Here is a 13,784-nt window from a genome sequence, read left to right as displayed (position 1 = left end):
GACAACTGCAGCTCGGACTAAAATTCCCACGCAAAAAACTCAAAAATCTAGATTTTACTCTCGACATTTTTCTCCTCCAAAACGCAACCAAATCATTATGAAATTTTGGAAACTGCAAGAAGAAGAAATAATCTATGCCGCTATGTTTTGATTTTTTGGATATTTGTATACTGCGCCTTTTTTTGCAGCCAATTTTTGCCGTTTTTGCGTTTTTCGAGGCGCTTAAAGTTTCTTCAAAATAAAATAATCCAAAAAAGCAAAACATAGCGGCATAGATATTGATGATTTTGATCTTATTTGAAAAAATCATTGCTCTAGGTTAACAATCCAGGGAGGAAACAGTCGAGTCTTTGTATGGAAAAATCGCAACTAGGAATTCCTCTTAACTCTTTCCACATTCAGCACGTTCTGGGAAGAAAAGAGCGAGATGCCCGCTTATTCTTGGTGTGCATGTGTCTTACAAGTGGGAATGAGCTTTTCTCCTTAGGCGGGGTACGGTGATAAAAGCGAAACAATGACACCGATTCAAAAAGTTCACCATTGTACAGACGGTAAAACATGCATAGAGAGGACACTGTCATTGACTTCATAGGGGCTTACCGCAAACACCGAAATTCACAAATTGAGGGCATTTTTCACTATCACTCTAATTACGCCATGTGTTGGAGTAAAAGAGAAAGATGCCCGCAATATGCGAACTTCGGTGTTCGCGGTAGGCCCTCAGTTTCACCAGAGACGATTGTTTGGTAAGCGCTAGACTCCCTAGGGTATATAATAGCAATGCTGTAACATTCTCTTTTCATTAAATCTATTATCTTAATTACCTCTCAGTTTAACGCCTTAGAATATTTGTTAAAATAGACTAGGTCGATTGAATTCTACCGCACCATATTTCAACAAAATTAATGGAGCAAACGCGGTGCGCGGGATTCGAACCCGTGACCATGGGTTTCCTGCTTATGAAACCGTCACTGTCATTACCAACTAGGCCAGACCGGTCACCAAAATTATTTATAGATCGTGTCATTCACGAAGACGCCTGCCTTGACTCACATTGGCATGTCGTTAAAGGTTAGATTCGACAAATCTGCGCGTCATCGTGGATGACACGAACTGTCTATACCGAAAATTTTTATTAACTAATTTCGGTAGTTTAGTGTTGTTTATTGCGCCGGTTTCTTCTCACAGCTGCGGTGTAGGGTGAGGACCCGTGGTTGGACATTGAAGTTTTCATAAATACTTTCAAGAGGGAAAAATAGCTTTGCGATCCTAACCAAACGTGCGTAGGTACATTTTTGATGAAATTTCCATTTCGGGAGAAAACGATTTCCACTAACTAACTAGATCTAGAGCAGAGCCCAACTGGGGAAGTACCTCCACCTTACAGAAATTCGCAGCCAAATAACACTAGACTCTACTCATGGTGTTGTGTTCCTGCCGGGGAGTAAGGTTGCCAGAGCTCAACGAGGGTGTGGAGTGGGCAACTCCTCTGGAGTTGCCGGCGTCCATAAGCTATGGCGACTGCTTATCATCAGGCTGACCGTATACTTGTTTGCCACCGACGAAGTATAAAAAAAAACTTTATAAATCACTTTCATTTTGATGTCGATCGCATCAGCATAATATATTCTAGCTTTATAGGTTTCGCTCTTAAATATAAGTATTTATGGATATATTCAACCCAATACCACTCAACACAAGTAATCACTTCAAATTTGAATTAACAAACGAAACATAGAATAAATGATATCAGCCTGATCATTAATAATGACAGCAAGAACAATCTATTAGCCTTCATACCCTCGTCACTGTTAATTTACCCTGCAAGTGTATTAACATCTCAGACTGCTTTGAAACCGAGACTCAATACAATACAATCATAATCAAACCCCGTTAATCACGTTTTCAGTGTTGCATTTTGTTGAAAATCATGGTTCCGTAACTCAAATTTTATCGATGGTGCCCAAAATAAAACAATAAAATAATATTTTATACCAAGGGATATCTAGCGCCCAACGGGCGCTAGAGAGAAAACTAGTTGGGATTACATTGAGAGACCGTAAAACGAATGACTGGCTGAGACAGAAGAGCAAGGTCACCGATGTTGTAAAACGCGTAGCCAGACTGAAGTGGGAATGGGCCGGTCATATAGCACGAAAAACCGATTCGTGGAGCAAACGTCTACTGGAGTGGCGACCATGGGGAGAGGAACGGAACGTCCTCAAAGTAGACCCCAGATGCGTTGGGACGACGACATCAAAAGGACTGCGGGGAAGAAGTGGCTCCAGGTCGCACAGAACCGTGACGAGTGGCATAAAATGAAGGAGGCCTACACGCAAAGGGTAATAGAGAAGGGCTAAAGAAGAAGAAGAAGAAGAAGACCAAGGGATATCCATTCAATTCGCAATAAAAAGAGCTGCGTAAAAATAGTTTGATATTATAAAAAAAACCTACCTTCGCCATTTAACAACAACAAATTATATTTTTCACATCACCCGCGCGTGCCCGCTCCCCCTTAAAATAGTTTTCACTGAGGCCTTACGGAAAACGAATTTTAACTAGGTAAAACCCATTTTTACTAAAAACGGGTTTTACGATGACAGATTCATACAATTAAATGATGTTTCATTAGCAAGTTTGGCAAGTAAACGCTGTGATTTCCTCGCAGGTGCTCCACTCGAGCGGGTTTTATTCAATTTTTTACGTGACTTCCTCCGCGCACCTCCGCTTACGGCTGCTATTACTGGACTCCTACAGAACGGGCACATCGCAAGTATCGCAACCCTGGCCTATTCTAAATTATTTGTTTTTACTTGATATTATATTTATTTGACAGTTTTGACATCGATAGTTCGCACAATTGTGGGTCGATTCCACCAAACCTGTCACCGTTGAAACGTTCGCTAAATTTTATTCTCCGGTAAGTTTCAAAGATCTCTGCTGCGTGACGTTGATCAGTCTGTTGTGGTTGATGAAACTGACTCTATAAAGGCCAGTCAAATTAGATCCAAAAAAAGCATTTTGAGGAATTAATTCCCAGCAAGCTGGAAATCGTTTTAATTGGGTCCTAAATGCGTGTTATCCGAGTTTGCGCAATCCCAGCAGCCTGCCTTGCATCGGCAGATTTCAAGACATTGCGGTTTTCTTTCTTTGCGGTGGGGCTTCAGAAGTGAGTAATGGTAGGAAGGATTTTTAAATTATCTACAGATGGGATGAATGTATGAAACATGAGAGAATGGAGTCAATCATTATACAATAGAACCTGCGTTAATCCGGATGAAAAAAAACGAGCCGTTAACGGATTACAAAGTTTCTGGATATTTTATGTTAAAAAATCACTTGATTGGCAAATAAATGAAGTCCATTCATAATGAGAGTATGTATGCCCTTTTGCAGCTGGATGTACAGCGAGCTGTGCGTTTCAATTATTAGGGCCAACACACATACCCACGATACGACGTCGTCTCACGTTGCGGCGTCGTGCAACGTTACGGCGTTGTATAGCGGGGCCAACAACACACATACCCACGATACGACGTCGTTATCACGATACTTTATGAATGGAATTCATAAATGAAATCTTTCATTTATTTGCCAATTAAGTGATTTTAAAAACCTTACCAGCGTCACGGATTGCTGCGGCATTATGCGGAGTGGGGATTCTATTTTAGCGTCCAACCGTCCGTTTTTATGTCTGCATGCCTTCTTTTTTACGTACTATGTTGGGGCGTTAAATAAATGTATTTTCTTTCTTTCTTTCTTATAGGTAACATAAATTATGCAAATATGATCAAATTGATCAATCTAGAAACCTCTGTACTACGGAAGGTGGAGATAAGGAACGAAATCTCCATGTACCAAAAAGTGTCATCAAAAAACTTTAAATAGGTGGCGTTACAATACCTAGAGTACTTGAACAAAAAAATCAAATCATAGACAGCGCAATTCACTCCGTCAATAACGCCTAGGTTCTTAACTACTCTAGCGCTACTCTGGAGAGATTTGGAACTATTATTTATAGCTGACAGCTGGACACTTTTGCAACAGTTCTACCGTAAGAGATGCCTTTCCTCTTAATTCCACACTCCATACTCTGTACCTTCTTACCTTGCCTCAAGTGTCAACTTTGTAGGGGTAGCGTTATACGGGTACACCGCATGTGAAAACCATTTTCTTCGACTGAAATAGGCAGTGGATGGGTCAGTAAGCTTCAAGGACCGGAGGAAACTTAATTACACGTTCAAACATGTGGGCTGGTACAATGCAGGTAACAGTGAATAAACGAAGGGAGTTTTTATATGTGACCGCGGCCGGCAAAAGTCCCACTTTATAAATAAATAATGATAATAAATAAATAAATATTATAGGACATTATTAAACAAATTGACTAAGTCCCACAGTAAGCTCAATAAGGCTTGTATTGAGGGTACCTACTAAGACTTTGTCGGTTGCCATGATATATAAGTAAATCTCGTCCTTATGGCAAGCGACAAAGTGGGACGTTTTGCCAGCCGCCGTCACAAATTATCAATGATATTTTTTTATTATTCAAGTTAGTTACACAACATTACAGTAATTTACTACCAAGGCACCGCGAACCATAATTAAAACATTTTTTTTTTATTAGAGAAAACCTCTTGCGGACTTACATCCCTTACAGGTGATCCCAAAACGCTCACAAGATAATACAAGACAAACAATGTCAATGTAAATAAATTAAATAACACTATTATACAAAGTAAAATTAAATAAAAAAAAAACAAAATGTATTTATTCGTTAGCATACATGCTTTTTAATTACAATAACAGGGTAGATGTCACCGCTAGAGAATAAGAGACACCGCTCTTCTGCAGTAAAGTATCATAACTAACAAAGGTGATACAGATCTTAAAATACAGAAAATGCTATATCATTACTAGGTACATGATAAGTTCTAGAGCTATGCCTAGAAAATAGAAAAGAAAATTTATAAATTTACAGGGTTTAGATGCCAGGTTTCCAGTTCACTTAAGGGGGGAGTAGGGGGAGGGCTGTGTATGTGTGTGTGTGTGTGTGTGTGTATGTGTGTGTGTGCGCGCGCGTGTGTGTGTGTGTGTGTGTATGTGCGCGCGTGTGTGTGTGTGTGTATGTGTGCGTGTGAGCGTGTGCATGTGTGTGTGCATGTGCGTGTCTGTGTGTGTCTGTGAGTACGCGCGAGTGTCCGTGTGTGTGGGAGAGTATCCGTATAAATACTAAATTACAATAAAATTAGGCTATCTATACCTATATAAACACTAAATTACAAATAAGTTAAAATAAATGTCAATTTAACAACGCAAGCACACAATTATTATTTATTAACACGCTTTTATTAGGTCGACCTGTATGTAACTATATAATGGAATCTAAGGTAACTAATTTAACCATATTCCAAGGATCGTAGCGTCATGAAAATTGGCAGCTGTATGTAGTTCTGATGACAATACAATAATATGGTACTGTCGAACTGTAAGGTAAGACCACATTTAGAGTATGCGTCAGTTGTATGGAATCCTCTTTATGCCAAATACTCTAATGCAATTGAAATGGTACAAAAGAAATTTCTGAGAATCATGCATAAGAGACTTACAGGAAAGAGGATGCCGTACAAAAACTTGCTAAGTCATTACAAAGTATCATCATTGTCAACGCGACGAATAATGTCAGATGCTATGGTACTTTACAATATATGTAGGAGTGAGTACAACAGCAGCGAGCTGCTACAACTCATGCGGTTCCGGGTGCCGCGGAGCGGGGCGCGCTCTATGGCCCTGTTCGCCGTGCCCACGTTCGCCACCAACGCTGGGGTGCGAGCGCCACTGCGTCGCATTTGCGACACATACAATAAAAGCCTCGTCTCAGTCGACATCTTTTACACTACCAAAATTCAATTTAAAAAGCAAATCCTTGGAATAATCCCAGAAGACTGATAGTTAATAAGTCACATCATATGTTAATTAGATTACCTTTTCTTTTCCTTGCAAAAATATAAATCCAATAATTGTTATTTGTAAATAGCCTTTACACATAAGATGCTTTAATTTGTTTGTTTTTGTTTACTAACATGCAATATTTTGTGCCAATAGAAAATAGATATTCATATCATAATTAGAATAAGTAAACTGAACGGACTGTGTATCTCGGTGAGGACTGTCGTGGAGGAAAATGCATGTTTTACGTGTAAGTTAGTTTTAATAGAACCTTATGTACATTTTACTCTGTTTGTTCTCCTAATAAATAAAATAAAAATAAAATAAAATAAAAACTGATCTGATGATGGAGCCGGAAGATATGACCTGGATCAAAGCTGTGTTTGGATTTACGTGCATTTATAAAAGCGTGTTTTTCTAGTGTTTTTTAAACTATTAATTTATTTACAACGAACGGACTGAATGATTTGCAAATTGAACTTAAGGGTTTAGCGTCGCGTTTGGTTGATGCCACGGGTGACCAACGGGCTGGTCAGTATTTTGCCCAAAGAATTAGCATCGCATTTCAACGGGGAAATGCGGCCAGCATGCAGGGCACGCTGCCTCCTGGCGGCGAATTAGAGGGTGCTTTTTATTTGTAGGGTTTTTTTTAATTATACTTTTAAAGTAAGTTGACGAAGCCTGTTGCAGATTTTACCGTTGTATTGTATTGTGACGACGCCTGTAGCCGATTATGAGTTTGTGTTCAACTGACGAAGCCTGCCGGATATAAAATTATGGTCCCTGAATAAATGTTATGTTAATGCTTGATTTGATGATGAATATCTACGATATTCCTAACGTCAAAGTGACATTAGTTGCCCGAATCGAGCTGATTCTATCAATTATACGACATACAAACCATATCTAAATGAGAACCAACTTATCTAAACCAGAACTTCGTTATCGTATTTCATTCTTCAAATCGGGCCGTTAATATTAATACAACTGGTCGATGCGAAGCTATCCGCACCGAGGGTCAGCGAGACACTGAAACCAGCCTTATGCTAGGTTCACACTTTCACAGACAAACAAAATCCCTTCAAAAACATTTTCATGTAAAATGTTGCCAAGACGAAACCATAAGGCTCGCACTGTAAACAAGTTATCAGATCTCTTGAAGAGCCAAGCCAAGCTTCTGACTCTACAAGCCGTAACTTCACAAACTATATACCTTAGTCAAAATATATTTGGCAAATTTAAAGTTTTTGAATATTTTTGTTGCTTGTGTACTAATACTATCCTACATACCAAAGTTCAGCTTCCTAGGACTTCAGGAAGTAGGTACCCTAAAGGTTTTCATGATCATCAGTGAGTGAATGGGTGAGTGAGTCAGTGACGAAATCTTTTTTTTTATATATATATAAATAAAATCTCAAGTATTATTTGTTATAATCCAACCCCAAGTTATGAGGGTTCAAAAAAACGACGACGTGCTTCGAGAACAGGTAGGTGTGCCCTTGCGTTTCGCTTTGCTCGGGGACACTACCATATGCCTCTAGAGTCTACGCACATCTCTGTCTGTGCCATAGCACAAACAAACAACACACCAATAAATATCTCGACGTCAAGGGCTAAATTTACAAATTCCTTTTTAACTTAGGCGTATATTTACGTAGTCATAGCGTACCGTTAAGGTTCAGACTGTACCAGCATTACTGCAGCTGTATTGCAGCGCGACATTACTGCCAGTGGCGTAGCGTGAACATCTGTGAGGCCCTTTTTGTTCAATATGGATTCCCAATTCCAAAGGTAATAAAAAGGTTAGAATTGCGGAGCCCCCATAGATGAACATCTAAGGGTATTGGCACCAAAAATGACCGACCCCCCAGAACATGAACGTTTGGCTTTAAAATCGAAATAATTAAATCCTGACGGACTTTACACGCTTAGCAGTATTTTTGACAAAAACTCAAAAACTGTAATTCTTTACCGAGGCCAACGTTTCAGTTCTATTACAATAAATCTACCTATGCGGTCACGAGGAGCCACCATGCTTGGCGCCGGACGTTTACGTATGGAAATCTTATTAAGATGGCCGCTTCAAAACAGTTGCGTATAAAATAGTATAATACATATATTGCTATGATTTTGCTTCGTTTACATTATAGACAATTTTTTCTACAGTTTTAGTTAGTTACTATTTTCTTTTATGTATTAAAATATGGGAAATTTGCTGTTCAAGTTATTTATTTTCGATTTTATTCACAAATAAGCTTACAGTCTAATAAACCAAGGCGCTTATAAGTAATGATATTATAATTATTATACATGCTATGTCACACTTACACTATGAAAATTACATGTCAACCTTACAAAAACAAAAAGCAAATTCGATTATATAATATTAAGTATGTCAATAAAGTAAATAAATATGAATGATAATCAATTAAATTAAGTTAAATTCAAAAATTCATAAATGCCTTTAATAATTTGGTAAGATGCATGATAAAAAATGTCAACGTCAGGTAATCGCATAGACATATCATTCAAGAGAGCGATAGCTCTTGCAGAGGGAGCGTTTGCGGCTGGGCGCGTGCGCCTCGCCGGGCACGCGAACAGGCGCCGGCGCCGCCGCGACACCACCGCCCCGCCCTCCCCCGCCGCGGGGCAACGGCGAGGGGGCGGCACAGACAAACCTATTCTTGACAATGCAGATGGATTCGCGACTTGGTTGCGTAGTAGCTTATAGTAATGCACCATCAGTAACAATTTCCGCCGCAACTCTAATGTATCCATCCCAACCATACCACTGACAAACAATGACGGATACAAATAAGGATAATATCCTAACTTTTTCCTATAAAGAAATCGGGCAAATTTCCTCTGGATTCTTTCTACCATGAGGGTATACTTGCTTTCGTGCGGATCCCAGACACAAGCTCCAAATTCAAGTTTGCTGCGAACATAGGCGTTGTATAGCAGCTGCAAAACATGAGTGTCACTAAACTGGCTCGATACCCTCATGATAAACCCCAGGACCTTATTCGCCTGCTTACAGATATTGGTAACGTGCGTCCAATATAGTGCGTCGTATAAACCATTGACATATATCTAGGGACGGGCCTTACAGGCAATAAGAATGGGGCCAGTACACTGGTATCACGCATTCTAATTCAAGCCAATCGTGCAGTTCTAACGCCACAAGGCCTCAACTCAATGGGTTGATGAGTTCGCATCACGCGCGGGATTGGTCGCAACTAGTTGTGTTAGACTGCACGATTGGCTCGAATGAGTGAGTGGCACCACAACACAGCACCATTCTTAGTGCCTGTAAGGCCCGTCCTTAGATATAAGTCAATGGTATAAACCAATAAATGAACTGTGTTCAACTTTTGGGCAAGCCCTTTTTTTTTCAAATGCCGTTATTAATTCTACGCAAAAAGGTAGATAACATGTTTATGTTTCAAATTAATCATCCGCTGATAGTTGATTTTTTATCAAAAGATAAACATAGCTTTTTATATCTAACACGGTTGTTTTAAGATTTGTTTTAGTTGGTTCATCTACTTTTATTAATGCCCACAACTTGTACGAATAAATTTACTAGTTCAACTTTTAACTTTTATTCCTAAAACATGAACATTCAAAAATTCAGGTAGTTAATTTACCAAAATTATGACCAAAAGTTGAACGAACTGTTAAATTATTAGTTTATGTTTTAGGAAGTAATCTATATAAGATGAACGTTTCTACTTGATTGTGTTTTTAGTAATATAGCTTTATTTAGGCAATTGAAACCATTAGTATATATGAAAAGTTGTCTTTTTAATACTATAAGTTTATTTGTTACATTTCTATACTGGAGTATATCATTTATTTTGGTTCAACTATAGGGAACAAATTGTTTTTAATTAGGTCATATTGTTCATCTTCTGGGCAAATTGGCCTATTGTGGCACTTATTTATTTTTATAAAATACTGAATAACGATAAAAGAGTTCGGAGTCGTTTAATCTCAACTACACATTTGCGGCAGCATTACCCCAGCAGACTTGCAGCGTGACATTACTGCCGACTAAGGCTCGGAAACCAGTTAAATTACCAAACTGTTATCATGAACTTGGCGCAAAACTTATTAAGTTAGATTTCGTTCGTAAAACCGTTACTTTCAAACCGGTTTTTAGGAGAACATTTCTATAAAGTACTTCTGTAATTAACTAGTTAGAACAATATAAACCGGTTCCTTCCTTTGTCGGTGTCTTAGTTTACGCATTACACCACCTTTTCGAATAAAACGGTTTATTTAGTTTACAATAAAGTTCTTAAAACTTTCACGTTTTCATTAAAGTTTGGAGTAAAACCGATATAAACCGGTATTTACCGCTATTTTTAAAACCGGTTGCGAGCCTTGCTGCCGACTGTAAATGTCAAAGTCAATGTTGCCTCCCGGATGCTGCTTGCAGTAATGCTAGTTAAGTCGGAATCCGAACAGTACCTTAGAAGTATAATTTACGTAGCCATAGCTGGCGCATATATCACGTCAACACGGTTCATGCTTGGTATGTTTCACAATTTAACTTATGTGTGTATCTAGTAAAGTAATGAATGTGGTTTGGTAAATGTATGAGTAGATACGTAAAATATGAACTCCTACCCTGGCTTTCAGAAGATGTAGAACTTTACATCTTCTGAAAGCCAGGGTGAAAATCGCTGCCAACTTAGCTTAGTCTAGTTAGGTCTAAGGCTAAGTTAGCAGCGATTCCGAGAGCCTAGACCAGACAGAGGTTCCGGAGAGAATCCGGGTCCGGGCTATTAAAATCGCCAATGCCAACTTAGCTTAGTCTATCGTTTTTTTTTTTTACAATTATGATCTAATTTCATGACAGTAGAAAAATACACTCATTGCGTTCTGCCAATGAAACGCATGACGCATGTATACCTACAACCCGCCAGGCTTACATGAAAACGACGTCTAAAAGTCTAATGGAAATATAAAAGAGTTGTTACATGTTACATGTCCCCTTTTTCCGGACACTTTCAGAAAAGTAAGAATAATGATATCTAAAAGTGTGCGCCCGACAAAAGATAGATGTAAATAACCATTTAAAATGTTTCGATTGTAACACTAAAATTACGAAATGCTCGATAAAATATGAAATGCACATTTTTATAAAAATTGATATACTTACCTATGCATTTTATTGGTTGATAATTTGATGTCTTTATCAAATTATCAACCAATGAACTTTATGCTTAAAAGTGTCAAATAAGACAACTGTGGTGTTAAATGTATCAGGAGGAAGTACATTTTTTGTTTTTAATAAATCATGGGAAAATTAATACAAAAGTAAAAGGCGCCTGTTGTTTTAGCACATTTTATTTAATTCATCTCTAACGCATTACATTAATTTAAACCGTTTTGCGCATATGACTAAGACATCGCCACCTCTTTTCGATTTGTAAATTTTCTTGTCAGTTGAATTTGCTGAAATTATAGTAAAATACCATATCATTTATATACATTAATATTATTTTATATGCATTAAGATTATTTGATATTTCATTATGATAGTTAATAATCCGCAAATAAAAATGTATAGGGTAGTTTCAATTAACAATTACAATAAAAAAGATACAATCATTAAAAATACTTAAGGACTAAAATAAACTATCAATAATTTTAACTATAAATAAAACTAAACCTAAACTAACCTATAAAAACTAGTCAAACAACCCACCTCGTATCGCTTCCAACGCAAAGGTGCCCACCACGCTTGCTGCGCTTCCGCATTGAACCGCGATGGAAAACCTTTGCGCTATATAGGAACGACCCGGAGCGGAAGTCGAGATCCCTCCCTGCAAGCGACGTCCCAGTTCCCAAAAAAAGATTTCGCCTCCGCGCACCAGCACTCTGATGTCTCCACGGCAAGGGGAACAAACAAGTAGCATGTTAGCCCCGCGAGTACTTGTCCCTCTTTAGGGACGCCGCCTGCTCAGCAGCAGCTCCCGCCGATCATATGGTGCGGCCAAGATGCGTGGCGGAGAACGTACTGACGCAGGTGGCATCCCACAAAAGGCACTTACCCCTCTCTCACGGCACCAAAGTCAAACCGTCCGGCCTTTTACCATCCGACCGACTAAGGCTCAGCGGCTCCAGCACACACGGGACATAAGCGGACACCAGTGCCCTTCGAATAATATCGTTTAACGCGTGGTGTCGTGGGAACCTCCCCGCGCACCAGCGTCAGCTCAAGGCACGGTGCCCGTTGGTCTCCACCATAGACTCGCAGATGCATAGATGTGGTTCACAAACATCGCAGCCTAGAAGAGCAACGGCCACCCGCAACGATTAGTTGTCAGCAGGGTGCCAAAGGGGATGGGAGGGCGTGCAGCCAAACCCCAAATTCCGGCACCGAAGCAGCGTTTAACCTGGCTCTATTAGCACCAGAGGTTGTTTTTCGAAATCAGTCCCGATTTCATGCCTGATAATCGTTTTCGTTTCACGGAATATCAGCACATCGTTAACAATATTTGAAATGTAAAAAATAATTTATCTCTAATTGCCAAAAATGTTCAATATTTAATATTTTTGCATAATTATGAACCATTTTTTTACATTTCAAATATTGTAAACGATTTGGTGAAACGGAAAAATACTCTTTCTCGGGCCTGAAATCGGATCTGATATCAGGTCTGATAAAGTGTGGATGTAATTGGCACTTTACCTGAATTTTGGTAAACCGGCAAGTATTTTGTAGACCTTTTGGTAGTTTTTACTCTTTGCCTATTTTCTCTGTGGAATCTGGCTAAGTGATGAGAACCAAGCTTAAGGCCCAATTCGAATATATTGAGTCGTCGTTTCAGTTTCTTATCGCTCAATATAATTTGTTTCCATATTTTATTCACCCTGACAGCAATTCTTAATGATGCATCATCCAAATATCTGAAATATTTGGTGTTATTGTATCTTTAATAAAATAAAATAAAATAAAACATTTTTATTAAAATAAATCTCATACCACACAACTTTTAAATGTTCCTTTCATTAATTTTCTTAGTAAGTAATCGAAACTACTATAATGCATTTAAAAATTAATTTCTCCCACGTACACGAATTTTCGTCACAACAATACGATTAGGTAATGAAAAAAATATGAGTAGAAGCACAGGACTAAAAGTAACTTACGAAAATATTTTCCAAGACAACTCCAACGGCAAGGACGTTATTGCGTCATTCTTTATTTCACACAATCTTTCAGAACCAAATATAAAAATACTGTTACTATACATGACGTTTCTTGGTTCCATTTTGTGTAAGAGGGTACATCTAAGTAAATAAAAATTGTTAATTTGGATCACGTTCAGAAATTTATGTAAATGTGTAGCTGGTACAAAAATGGATCTGCTTGGCGTAGTATCACAAAAGTTTTTTTTTTTCAAATAATTAGAAGTATTATTTTTAGTAGAACAATAAATGAACTTTAAACGCTTTACATCACACACCTTACTGTGAAGTGTTTTACAGTTTAATTTTATTTAAAAGCAATTTGCTAAAAATGGCCAGTTTGCAGTGCCATCTACAGTAGACATAGGAAATTAACACTGTATACGGTGTAGTAAGACTAGTAAGTAGGCAATTTACTCTACGTGCTGCCATCTAGTTCTTGCTAAGTCCATAATACTGGCTACGCATAGTTTTCTATTCTTCTAATTTTAAAATGTAACGTGTAAAAAGAAAAAAAAAGAATAACAAATCCTTCCTATAAAAATACCAAAAATGACGTTAAATTTTTTTAAGTACAAATCTTGAAGTTTTTATTGGAAGAATATTATACCTGGCAACATTAAAAATCA

General features: G+C 38.2%; 1 protein-coding gene across 1 annotated transcript; it reads right to left on the bottom strand.

Moving 5' to 3' along the window:
* Window positions 1-11,295: 11,295 nt before the first annotated feature.
* Window positions 11,296-13,685, bottom strand: LOC133527297 (uncharacterized). The gene is made up of 3 exons (XM_061864275.1): window positions 13,117-13,685; window positions 12,656-12,873; window positions 11,296-11,415 (listed from the first exon to the last, which is right to left on the bottom strand). The coding sequence occupies exons 1-3, from the start codon at window positions 13,236-13,238 to the stop codon at window positions 11,330-11,332; spliced, it is 426 nt and encodes a 141-aa protein (XP_061720259.1). The 5' UTR covers window positions 13,239-13,685; the 3' UTR covers window positions 11,296-11,329.
* Between the last annotated feature and the right edge of the window lie 99 nt (window positions 13,686-13,784).

The sequence above is a fragment of the Cydia pomonella genome, chromosome 17, assembly GCF_033807575.1.
Source record: "Cydia pomonella isolate Wapato2018A chromosome 17, ilCydPomo1, whole genome shotgun sequence".
In the NCBI taxonomy this organism is placed as follows: Eukaryota; Metazoa; Arthropoda; class Insecta; order Lepidoptera; family Tortricidae; genus Cydia; species Cydia pomonella.
This window is presented reverse-complemented; position numbering and strand designations above follow the sequence as displayed.